At 35.4% G+C, this 13,659-nt stretch overlaps 1 protein-coding gene across 4 annotated transcripts in view; it reads right to left on the reverse strand.

Annotated features, from left to right (window-relative positions):
* The window catches only part of PAN3 (poly(A) specific ribonuclease subunit PAN3), a 79,119-nt gene that overhangs the window by 18,389 nt on the left and 47,071 nt on the right, over positions 1 to 13,659 (reverse strand). For 3 of the 4 annotated variants that reach the window (XR_014615965.1, XM_084200907.1, XM_084200905.1), the window contains 6 exons: positions 9,784 to 10,031; positions 9,107 to 9,211; positions 8,390 to 8,447; positions 7,127 to 7,288; positions 6,848 to 6,964; positions 6,629 to 6,730 (listed from right to left, as the gene is read on the reverse strand). Coding sequence is in view for 3 of the 4 variants with exons in the window: in XM_084200907.1 (XP_084057033.1) it covers positions 6,629 to 6,730; positions 6,848 to 6,964; positions 7,127 to 7,288; positions 8,390 to 8,447; positions 9,107 to 9,211; positions 9,784 to 10,031 (792 nt within the window). In the remaining variant the exon portion in view is untranslated. The remainder of the gene's footprint in view (positions 1 to 6,628; positions 6,731 to 6,847; positions 6,965 to 7,126; positions 7,289 to 8,389; positions 8,448 to 9,106; positions 9,212 to 9,783; positions 10,032 to 13,659) is intronic. The other variant, XM_084200906.1, reaches the window with a different exon arrangement.

The following is a 13,659-nucleotide window of genomic DNA, read 5'->3' on the forward strand; positions in this document are numbered from 1 at the left end:
TTTGATCAAAGTAAACGTGTATACTTGCATGCATATGCACACACAAAATATATGCACAGTGAAAAAAAAGTGGAACATATTCCTGATAACTTTTTACTCAGAAATTTTACTGACTTTGGGGTGATGGATTGGGAATGTTACAAGCTTTCATTTAAGCTTTGTTTTGTCCATTTTTGAAATTTTAGTTTGCTTTTCAGGTTTAAATTACTTTGGTTGAGATTATGAAGATCGAAATGCTGAGTCCTTTGAAAAGCAATAAACTTGGCACGTCTACTGAAAGCTGAACATAATGAGATATTGTTTTTTCGGGCCCCCTGATGAATCATTATGCAAATCACTTCCCACAAAAACCATCATTCCAAGTCTCATGTAGCAAACTTTTTCCCTCATAACTCTCTCTTCTTCAGAATGGCAAAAATTATAATATAAAATGACTGAAAAGATACAACCTCCTGTACTAGTTGAGACTCTTTACTACTTGCTGTAGAATGCACTTTGTATCTGGTGAACAGCAACATGAGTAGTAAGTTTAACATGGATGTGCATGGATACTGTAAGACAGTTACCTCCATAAAAAGTAACTCCAGAATAGAAATGTTGCTATAATATCCCAAAGAGGGAGAGAAGCTGAAACTTGACAGTTATTTTTGTGCATGCATAACAGCACCTGCCCTCTGATTTTCAAATTAAGGCAATGTAACCAAGACAATATCCAATATACACTGAAAGACCAGTTTGACACAGCTTCTTCTCATCTATCAGAAAATCTCAAGCATTATTTTACTACTGGAAAAACTTTCTTGAGGCTACAGCCAAATCTAGGCTGCTGCTTTCACACCAGTTGTCTGCACCCCACATTCACATACTCTAAAGGTACAAGCTAAAACATGGGAAGAAGCAGCTTTGAAATGTCCTCATACATATCTATCTGTTCAAAATAAGCATGATTAAAAGCAGTTCAGTTGGTTGCAATGCTGACTATAATGTATGTCCCAAAAATCCCATCAGACCTGCCACAGACAGCACTTGAACAAGAACCAAAGGAGATGAGACTCAAAAGCTTGCTCTTCAGGAGAAACACACAGTTGGAAAGCTTTCCAAACAGTGCTGAACACAAGGGAAAACATCACAAGAATACAAGTAAACATAAGCCAAATTATCAGACTATTACTTGAAAAAGTGTTTTTTTAAGAGATTCCATGGCTGATTTGCAAAGGCTTCCCAACACAGGCTGAATCTATAGCTACAACAAGCAAAATTTCAGACTGTGTTCTTCCCACCTACTGCATGGCAGATTCTCCTCTCCCAATAATTTCATCTCTGTGATGTAGAACACAGCCACCAATGGAAAAGATTAAACATTTAAAACCTGCCATTTCAAATCCACAGGTTATCCATCATTTTTTCTTGCCACATTGGGATAAACATAAATAAATAAAAATCCTGATACTTAGTTTAGTGGTATGCTGTTGACAACAGAACAAAAAATTTCCCTCTGTACCAGTGTGCATGTGTATAATTTAAGTTTTTTGCTTGTTAAAAAAAGCATTCAAATGAAATTCTGTTCTCAAGAGCAAGCAGGAATCCAGGAATAGTCCTGGGATGGGAAGTAAGACCAGGGAACACCAGCAGGTGTTCCTGCTTGACACCATCAGGAACACTGAAAGCATGCCAAGAAACAGCAATTCTCACACAGTAACGAAATAAAAAAAAAACCCAATGAAAGATTCAGCTGTTTACTAAATTGAACCTCTCAGGCTTATAAACCAGTCTTTTACATTTAGAACTGTGAATTGTTCAGTGTTTACTTGGTGTTCCTGAATTAAAGTACTGAAAACAAGACAAATGCAGTAGTCTTCATCCCTCCTTCAGGGAAACTTGGGGTTTGGTTTTACATTTCCCCATTTTCAATATACAGAAAGGTTCTGAACTACTAGAACGCAGCAGTATTTTTTGTAAAAATTCCAAAGCCACTGAAAATTCAAACTTACTTTGAAAAAGTTGCAGCTTTTGGCAAAGGTATTTTAGGATAAATATTAGTCACATATTTTGTCTTCAAAAACATCATGCTGACTTTCAATATTCACATATTCTTACTCCTCATCACACACTATTCATCTAGTCATCACACAACTTATTTCTTTTTCAATAGAAGGGGTATTTAATAAAAAAAATTCAGCACGTGGGGATGTAAAAACTGTAAAGTCAGCAGTGAAGTCCATTTTTGTGCATGACATACTACTATTAATGTGTCAAAAGCAAAGCAAGTTTCCCAGACCATGCTTATCTTCATCAGAAAGTATTTGTTTGCTGAAAAACAGAGACTGCTGAAAACTCCTGACTGCTGCTGAAAACTCCTACTAACAGCGTGTACGCCAACATTTAATTACTCAGAGTGTTTAAAAGCAGACCAAAGGACATAAAGGCATGCTTATCTCTGCCAACCACAAAAACTCATCAGGACAAACCTTTCTGGCAGCTGCCAATAGTTACTGTTAATTTGCTAGGATTTTCTGGCTGTTAAGTTTTAAAGTACATACATTCAGAATTTGGTTTACCATTACCATTGGACTGTTAAGAGCAGCATTTCAGTACTTTTGGGTTAACTTGCTAATGCAAAGAGAATATAAATTTTGGCAGAGATAAATGCACTAATGTGTGCTATAGTCTGAAGCTAAGGAATATACGAAAGGTGGAAGAATACCAAAAAGTTCCAGGGCAACAGATTTAATGTTTAGAGTATGAAGAAATGTTTTGAGGAAATATAAGAAGTGAGAATAATATAAGAAGAAATTTTCAAATAAATGTACTTTGAGTAGCAATTAACTGAAAATTCAGATTCCTGATTTTAAACCATGCAAATTTAATAAAATATGACAGAACAATATTAGATGATCACACTGTACCATCTGAAGGAAGAGGAGGTATCACTGAATAAAGAACACAAGCAACAAATTCTACTGCATTCAGAAGGCAGAGACATTAGTTTACAGCATAAAAATAAATGTAAGCTGCTATTTTTCTCCCCCACACAAAATCTCTAGCAAGGTAGTCTTGTAACAGTGTCTGTAAATAACTTGGCAAGAAGAAAACACCCAAGACTGACCACATTGACACCAGTGACATGCAAGACAGCCATGTAAACCATAATCCTCATCTTTTAACTATCAAGGTCTCATGTTGCCAACTCAAGTGTTCAACATAAATAAGGTTGCATACCTGAAATCAAATTCTCTGAGTTCACTGATCAGGTTCACAGTGTTGTGCCTCCTAAAACCTTTATAAGCAATTGTACTAATCTGGGCCTCATGCTGCAGAGTACCCAACTTCCATCCATTCCCCTGCTTCTCTTGGGAGTCTCCTCTAGGCAGGCAGACGGCCAAGAAACTCTGTGAGGGGATGGAGAAAGGATCCATGAAGGCAGGCAATTCTGAGAAATCAAGTTATAGGTATGCAATCTTATTTTTCTCACTTAAATTGCTCCTTGTACTGAGGACCAGACTAGAAAGCAGCAGTTATTAAAAAAAAAAAAAAAAAAAAGAAAGGCCAAAGCAAAGATATGCAGAAAGATTTGGCAAAATTTGGGAATTAAGGTGACTTTTCCCCTAATTTATCTACTGAAAATATTGAAAGAGCAGGTAGTAAGTGCCACAGTCAGGAGGCAATTATCTTCCCTACATATCCCTGTAAGTTCTGTTGCAACAGCTCATTTTAATTAAGTAATACTTTGGTTTGAACAGACATTGATGTCTTATTTCCAACTTCCCAAATTATTCCTGCCTATAAAAGGAAGCTGAAGTAGGTGAAACAAAGGGTCCAGATAGCCCATGAGCCTGTTTCAAAGACACATACACTAAAATCAGCTTGCCATGAATACTGAAGTGCATTAACATAAACAAGTAGAATATTCTATTAGCCTCCAGTGATTTGCAGCCCAGAAGTAAATATCATGCCAAAACAGTCCCCAAATATTTCTCCTCCATGAGTAAGCCCCCTTCCCCCTCAAACCTAGGCAAATGTCCACAATAATCTGTGAAAGTTCCATGGCTTAATTATCGTTACATCATAGGTTTTGGGTTTGCTACCTGTCTAGTTTCATTGGTAAGTCCTTAGTTTTAAGCTGGACTTTTTTATTTTTTATTAATTTCTTCGTTATTCCAGATGATTTTTCAGACCATATTCCAGTCATTTTTAACCCCATTATATTCCTTTACGTCTTTAAGAGCATGAAAAGCATTATTCCACTTTGCCATTCTTCATCCAGCTGTTCCACACCTTTGATCATCACTGTCACCTCATCTCAACTTCTTTGCTGCTCTTCTACACCTTTCAAAATGCATGAGGAGGAACACAGCTACAGAGAGCAGTCTATCAGGCACGCACAACTTGAATACAATGTCTACCATTTCACTGCCCTTTCCTTAATAAGCTATATCAACCTATTTCCTATTTACAGCTATTCAGCAAGAGGACAGTATTTTCTTCAATCTACCTAACTGTAGTCCCAGACCTATTACTGAGTGGCAACAGTCACAACAGAGGCCATCACTTCATGTTTAAAACTAGGTCCATTTTTCCTTTGATCACATTGGTTTACATTACATCACCTGCTGTATTATCAGTAGGAGTTCCAGTCTTGTAAGATCCTTCTGCATTCAATCACAATTGGCCTTTGCTTTTAACAATCCAAATAATTTGTATTACCAGCAAACTTTGACAGACCATTTATCTTCAGAGCAAACAAGTGAACATGTTAAGAAATACAACTCCCAGGACATCTTGTGAGACCCATCAGTGATCTTCACTGTTCATTCTTTCTGTTTCCAATATTCTAACCAGGCATTAACTGAACTGAGAACCTTCTCTGCCATATGACTACTTAGGTTCTTTTAAAGACTCTGTTGGACTTCATTGAAAACTCCAAGGTCTTATCCAGTGGATCTTCCTTTAAAGAACTTTGATAGATTAATGAGACATGACTGCCCTTTATAGGGCCGTAACTTAATTATTTTCCAGTGTGACAAAATAATGCGTTCCCAAGAATTTTATTGTAACTTCTATTATTTTATCTACAACAGATATCATTCTACTATGATTCTCTAGATAGATACAAAAACATAACAAGGACTGATTTACATGGAAATCGAAAACCATGACTGGGAAACGCTCAGGAGTCTAGTCCTGCACGTAACAGTCATTAACCTAGCAGCAGAACTTCCAGTTTTATCTCACCAAATTAGTTTCACATCAGGCTCATTGAATCTGTAATTGCACTCTGATTTACCACAGGATATGACACATCAAACTGGGGTTTCCTCCATCTAAAATATTACCACCAAAATCAGTGGTGGAAATCAAGTTCCATCTCCACTTATAATGGTCAGCTCAGTGCAAAGTCAGTGAGAATTATGCGGTATATAAGGTATCCACAAGTCTTTGAATGTATATAAGGTTTTCTTCAAGCCTTTGAACATATTCACACACTACCAAACCACTATACTCTGATGTAAAAGATAGCCAAGTGAAGTTTTAGATCACAACCTTTGAAATAGTTTGAATTCACAGCTAAAAGCTCTAATTTCAAAAGGCACAAGAAAGAAAAAAAAAACTTGGCTTCTGTTTCTCCTCATACTGGCAGCCTAAAGACATTTAGGGAAGATCTCTAGGTAAAAAAAAAAAAAAAAAAAAAAAAAAAAACACCAGGCCATGTCACAGTTGTCTGGTCATCTTTAGTGCTGAATCTAATTTCAGGACTGGTCCTGCATCAAGTAAGAAGTTGGTCCAAAAAAGCTCTGCAGGGTATTTTTCTACCTTAAGTCTTTCTGTGAGTCCATTCAGCAGTGACCACCTCTCTTTCTCAGCATGGCACTGTTTGTGTTGCAAACACCTGACTGCAGTTTCTAAGACTGCAGGGGTCACAAATCGGTCGTAACAGGAAGAATGATTGACAGCACACTGTTTTGGAGAGGAAAAGGCTTTAGCCACATATGAGCTCTACTAGGCTACTTGCTGAGCCACAGATCATCCTGTGACAGATTTCATATAAGAATGTTGATGTAGTGACTCCATTGAAGCTATGTATAAACATCATTAAAAAAAAAATTCAGACCTAAGTCGTGAAGTCGGTATCTGAAAAGAATAAGGTACAGGGAGTTTTCAATCCATTTCTTGTCTTAACTAGTACTTCAAATTTCAAATCAAATAAAATGCTGTCTAATTATTCCTCATAGTGAGAAAAAAATCAGAAGGGTAGGACACCTAAACAGTAAGTATCAAACTGGCACAGCATATCTTCTGAATTTTGGAAACATTGCCATTAAATGTTAGGTGTTACCCGGTGACAGATCTGCAATAAGGACACTAGAACTCCTGGCTCCTGGTTTTGTTCCAATTTATTTTTCTCTCAAAGAGTTGTAATTCCCTTACATGCTGACATCAATTTTATATTTGTCTGATAATTTAAAAAAAATTTACAAATAGGAGGTTAAGAAGAACTCTCTCATATCAATCAGCTTATGGCACAACAGAACTGATTAGCCAAAAAATTAAGCTGAACAACTATTTGTGACCAGATGTTTACTGCTGAAACAGTGTATAGAAGTATTATATCATAGTGTGGTTTTCTTACCCCATTTCCGTTTTGTGAAATAGGAATCAGCACTAGGGTCATTGAAGTGTCTGCTCATCATAGTCTCTCCTCCAGCATGAAAATCATACGCAAAAACTAGAGCTTAAAAATAGAAACAGATAATATTTACTAACTCAAGCACATTTGAAAAAAGTATGGACACATCAGCTGGAGGGAGTGGGGGGGACAGACAGTAGGAAAGCAAAAAGAAAAACTTACAATGTTCTCCAAAAGCTTTAGTGGTAAACACTTCACGCAAAGTTACGATATTTGAGTGCTGAATCTTTTTCCACATGTCAACCAATACCATGCACTTGGTGTTAACAAGACGGAAACCTAGGGAAAAAAATGAAACCCATGGTTTCAAGTATAACGTTTAGAATGAGAAATTTTTACTTCAGTATTTAGTCTGAAACTGCTCAGAAGCAACCAGACACTAAAATATGACTGGTATGTTTTGGAATGCTAGTCCTACTGAGACAACTCAATTTTTCTCACCATGTATTCTCCGAAGGCAATAGGGCAGGTCATCTTTACTATTTACAGCTTTATAGCACGACGTAATGTACCCAAAGTTGCTCGTTTTCTGTATCCGATTGGGCGGTGGCAGTGGTTCCAAAGGAAAGAGACTGTGGTAGCTGTCTACTTCCGCAGGAACTGCTAGAATCAGTTTATACACAAAAACATGTTAGGCCTCAGCTGACTTTGAGAAAATTACTGAGTAGCAGAGAAAATTAAAATTACTTTCACTAATATATAAATTATTTCCACCATCTTGTCGGTGCACATGAAGTTAAAATTCACTATTTTTGCTTTAACACCAACATATTGGTAGGTTCCTAGAAGTGATCCCACTGACCCAAAATTGTCTTCAGAAAAAGTGCTACTTCAAGAAAAATCGATGGAATAGATGCCATTTCCATTCCATCTGCCATTTTCTCATTTACCTTAGAAATTCACCCTTATGAATTTCTTTGGTGTTTTTCCTACACTGATTCAATAATAAGCACCAATTTCCATGCAGACTTCATACCATAGAAAGAACCGCATTTTCATCAGAAGAGAAAGCAAGTATCAGTCTCATGTGTTTTAATATACTGGTTTATAAAAGAAGGACAGAGAAGTGCTAAAGGTTTGCAAATCAGATTAAGAGATTACCCTCGCATTTCATCTGGATTTAAACACTAAACTGCATTTTTTTAACTGCATCATTATCATATTATGCACACATTTGAGAAGATACTGCAAGCAAAAATTGTTTAAGTCAAGCTGAATAATGTAAATTCCCCAAAAGCCAAATCACAGTAAATAGTATATAGTTCTTCTGCCTGACAGCTAGCACAAAGCCTTCTCTGATATACCAGCCAGGTCCCTTCAAACTAAACTGCTTTTCTAGTTCACATACCACCTTTGAAAAATATATGCATCATTTAAAGAAGTACCTAATATCCATAAAGTAATACAAAACTGTTCTTCACAGGGCTTAACTGCCTTAATGATTTTTCTTTTCTCAGCAATTTGAACTATTCCTAACCATTACGGAGTTCCAAAACCGAAGAAAATTACAATAGAAGACAGAAAGAATAATTCACGTTTCTGAAACACTGCATTTGGTTAACCATGGCCCAGGCTGATGATTAAAGCTCCATGAAAAAATAAAAACAGGTGCCAGTTTTTGCAGGAGGTTGTTAATATAGATGAATGTAACTGGTGGCAGAAAAACATGATCACTGTTTAGAGTTTTGAGAAGCACACACTTACCAGGAATATCAGCCTGATCAATCTGGGCCATAGTTATTAAGTGTCTGTTGATGAGTTCCTGAAGGAAAAATTATGTTAAGTTTTGAACATTATAATTCAGCTCATTATTTTTGACAATTTAAGAAAACATTTTATTTGAAGTACTAGCCACCTGTACTAAAATAGAGAATTAATGCAAGTGTCTAGGGCAGAGAGGGTCAGAAGATAAATAGCCTGAAAATTTGAATGATAAAAGACCTAAATTCTTGAAGGAGCTTCAGAAGACATTTGCTATAGCTGGCACTGACAAAGGCAGCTACTACAGTAAAGCTGAAATTAATAACACTCACAGCCAGCCTTGAGATGATGAACCCTGAGCAGAGCTCTTCAACTAACACTTGCATACACTTCCATTTCAGTGGGAGAATTTCAAACTGAATAGTACTGCAGCTTAAAATAATGCTATAAAAATAAACCCATGCATGCCAAAAAACCACATCAGTAGTAGTACTGAGCTGAACAGTAAATCATGGCGCGCAGATTAGATTGCAGTCATATATGTTGTAACTCACCCCCACCCTCTGTTGTACTCCACCTATGACAAGATTTGATTTTTCAAATTCTCTACAGGGAAAACTGACTGCACATATTGCAAGTGTCTATTTCTGTTCTACCATTAACAATTTTTAATTTTTTGTCAAGATATTAAGTTTTTCTTTAAACTCTCTAACATCTTACCTGTCTGAGCTCATCTGCCATGAAGAAGGAAGGTGCATTTGCTTTTGGCTGCATGTAAGCAACATGAGGTGCAGCTGGATGGTAGATGTGGTAGTTTGGAAAAACCTAAAAATAAAATATTTCAAGAATCTTTTCCAAGTCCTTAAGGATAAAGTAAAATAAGAGTTTTCTCATTCTTTCAGTTCAAATTATGAAATCCTCATGTACAAGTTACAAACACATTGTCAGATATGTTACAATTTTTTTATGTGGTATTCACTTCTAAAGATTTCAAGGGAGACGGAGGTGTATGTGTATATATGTATGTACATAGTTATTTTCACAGTTTTGTAACTGCCTTTTCCCCATCACTTTAAATATAAGAGCTATTTAACCTATCGAAAAAAAATCTCGACTTTTTGATGTTTCCTCATTATGTGTGTATTCACTAAGACATATAGAATGCTTTCTTGCTATTGCTGTGTTAAAACCTCTGAAAGCTCTACACAGCTGTAGAAATAAATAAAAATTTCTCTGGTCCTTATATTTCAGTGATTTTTGGAGAACAACTAAAATGACTAAAAGGCCTCACCTTCATACAGAATAAGCGGTTTGTAAGCGTTAAAAATAACGTCTGTAGCATCAACCAATGCAGCACTTAGAAACTCCAGACAGCTGTGTATTGAAAGCCAACATACCATTCCTGTGAGAGGTGCTGGAGTTGTATCAGTGTAGAAGTATGTTGTTCCACCCACTGTTTCCTTCTGGATCACCTGGCCAGTAGATGGAGGCTGAGAGACAGCGTTAGCGACAGACGCAGAGGCACTAGTAGGCACCATATAGTTTGCTGGGTTAGGAGTATGACTTCTTCTTCGAGGAGCAGGAGATGTATGAGGAGTTATTTTGGGAGAATGAAGAGGAGAAGATCCTGCTGACAGTGACATTCCTTAAAGAAATACAAGAAGACATTCTAGATCAAATCTGTCATCAAAAAAATTTAGCAATTTCAGAAAATCAGCCTTCACTACCAACAACATTCTGAGCAGGTGAGACACTTAACTCTTCATAGAGATATTGAAATCCTTGAGAGATAAGACAGTAAGAGCATGACTGAACAGATCTCTTTTTCCCAAAATCTTTGCTTATTGCAGAAAAATAGGGCTTGGGAACTTAACAATATACACATAAAGAACTGAAATGAAAAACATAAGCAGCTGAAAAGGGAAGAGAAGTCAAAATAACACTGTGTCTAAAAGACAGTTCATTCAACTGCAAAAAGATAAAATATTAATGACTATGTGAATGTTTACTTAACAGTTACATGAGCAGTCAATGGAGTTTGCTTAGCTGTAACTCACTTCACCTAATAAAATGCATGTACCTTTTATTAGAACTCCACACTTATAAATGTCTCCAGTAATACAGCTCAAAAATAAGTGTGTTAATAATATACAATATGCTACTATTAATAACTTCAGGGGAGTAATCACCTATTTTCCTATAACTATTATATTGAAAAGTCATCCTCCAAAAGATCTATTTGATATGTACAAATAGGTAACATCTCATGATATTAAGCCTATTAAACATTCCTTTGGAATTTACTAATTTATTTGAAATTATTTTATTGGCTGGTGTTCACCTTCAACATTACAGGGGCAACTCCACTGACACCTGAGACACTCTTCTTCTAAACAAAGTGCATTAATGAGAAAAATAAGGGCAACTTTTTTGCATACACACTTTTTAGTTACCAAACAGTCTAATTACTACAGGAGTTATTGCATGCAGAATTCTCAATTTGGTTACTTATAAAAATTAGGTGTAAAATAGACATTCCAGGGTGCTGCTGAGGAAGAGAAACCCTTCAAAAAAACTCCCTGCAGTTACTTACTACCAGAAGACCTAACATATTAAGGTGTTCAGATTAACACCAAAGAAAACATCTTTGAAAGGTATTATTGCTCAGTTCAGACTGGGATGTACTTTCTCTTCTATACAGTCAGAATTGTATTAGTCATACTAAATCTTTTCCTTGAAAGGACAGAAAATACACAGCTTTCATATTTAACATTCTGTTGACAGCTGAGAATTCTTCTCTAATTAAGAATGGTTAGTTATTACTCAGCTATTTGATTAAATTAATTACATAAACTCTAGTAACCAGAGTAATTTAAGCAAATATCCAACTAATGAAAGTGAGAGGAATTTCTTTTGCATACACCCTCTTTAGTTACATAAACTAGTTTATTTAACTTCAATCATGAGTTACTGTATGCAGAGTTCTCAAAATGCATCATCAGTAACGTGTGTAGGAGTGATTTCACACTCGTATCGTGTCCCTAAAGTAATCTCATCCCTCCTACATTTCATTTTTTTCTTTTTAAAACAAAAGACAAAAGCAAATAAGTTTCAGTATTAATAAGTAATCAGTACCTTGGGAAAAATTACTTTGAAGCTATATTATCCTAATGATATTAAAAGAATATTTGTAACCTTTCATTTAGCTCCTCTCATTTACTCCTTCAACATCTCAAAAACCATGTTTATTAATTCAGCACAATCCTCTTTTGTTCCTCAAAAGTGAATAGTTCCAACAAAATGAACAAGATTTTTAAAATGTAACTGGTAAAATCATATGCCTTTCTTTTTAATTGTGGCTTTCAAGCCATTTATTCTTTTTATAAAACTGTAAATTATACAAATATGGAAGGATAAAAGTCTGCACTTTTCTAGGCTAGAGCTTTTCTTTGTATAAATACACGTAAATGTATGTACACACATCAGCAATATTGTAGAATATTGCTGATCAGTGTACTAACTTAAAAAATTAATTATAATAGGCACTGCTAAATGGTAACATAAACCATTTAGCAGTGCCTATTATACCATATTAACCATAAACCAGTCTCCTAAAAATCTGTTTAGAAATTAACTGTATGACTGTAAAATGTTACATATTTTGATAGTACCAATTCATGCTACAAAAGAAAGTAAATTTTCATTAAGGGAAAAGTTACCTTGAGTGACTGAGTAATACTTCAATATTTCAACAGCTCTGTAAAGATTGTTACATTTTTAACAAAATACTAAAACACAAATGCATTCTTAATCCAATGGGGAAAGATCAATTTCAAATGAAACAATGTATTAGTATTAAAAGCTGAAGGATGAGTAAAGTGGCCATTAAACTGAAGCAACTCTACAGTTAATGATAACTAAGAATTCTCGTCATCTATGGAAAGTTAATTGACATGTCTTTTTCACTCTATTCCAATAGAGCAGAATTAAATGAAGTCCTCACAAGCACATAATCTCAACCCAGGCAGGAATAAATGGCTTCAAGAGTAACTCAACAGCACAGCCAACACTGTAGGGATCATGAAATAACAACTCAGAAGCCTTCATATATACTGATGGAAAATTAAAAGACCTCTCATTTCAAATAAACACTATAGGTACAAGACAGTAAGTAATATCTTGCAGAAGACTTGCAACTTGCTAAAATTATAGTGTGACCTTCCACTACCAGTTTCCGAGAAAAAAAAGTTCTCTGGTGATTTTTACAGATACAATTTCAAACAATTTCCACTTTAAGATTTACTTTTCAAAAAATTTATTCCTGCCAAAGAATAGTTACACACACAAATCCTTCTTGTCTTTGCACAGGTATTAATGGAAGACTGAAAGAAAAGGATCACAGCATCACACAAATCCCTTCAGATGGCCTTCCAGTCTAGTCAGGAGTCTAGTCAGGTCTCCTCAGAAAAGACATTGAGAATTCAGTGAAAATCATCTGAAAGGCAGAACATATGGCCTCCTCATTTGCCAATATGCATAGTGTGTTCAGGAGACGAAAGAAGCTTGACCAGAATCTGGTTTTATTTTACTAGAACATACTACACATGCTACAAGAATTTTGCTCCTACTGCCACGGTGGGTATGGACAGGTTGAGAGAACAAATATTGAAAGTGACAGATTTTTCTGAGAGACTCGCATTACATTCTGCACAATCTAAATAACTATTGAAAGCCCAGCATAACAACAACCAAAAAAAACAAAACAAAAAAAAAAAAACAAACCCACTTAATACAGTGCAACTATGCATATTTAAGTACTTCAGACTACTAATAGAGTGCACAAACTCAAGCAGATATCACCAACTTCATTAGTATTGCAATAAATTAAAAGCATACTAATACCAATATTTAATCATAACAAATGGAATTAGAGGGAAAAAAAAGAAAAATAGTTTTATTAATAAAGTGATCATACACTCCTACTGACTCATCCTCAAGGAAAAAGATGTTACTAAACATACAATAGCAACAACGGAACCAACGGAACCAGACCTCACAGAATTAGGCTGGTTTTACTAGCACAGTTTATATAAATGCCTAGTCACTTAAGGGCCTAACAAAAAATGAACTTTTAAAAACCTACTTATGATTTACATATATATATATATATATATACACACATATACATATATACACATGTGTGTATATATATATATATATACACACATATACATATATACACATGTGTGTATATATATATATATCAGTCATAT

Source organism: Fringilla coelebs, assembly GCF_963513975.1.
Source record: "Fringilla coelebs genome assembly, chromosome: 2".
Taxonomy (NCBI): Eukaryota; Metazoa; Chordata; class Aves; order Passeriformes; family Fringillidae; genus Fringilla; species Fringilla coelebs.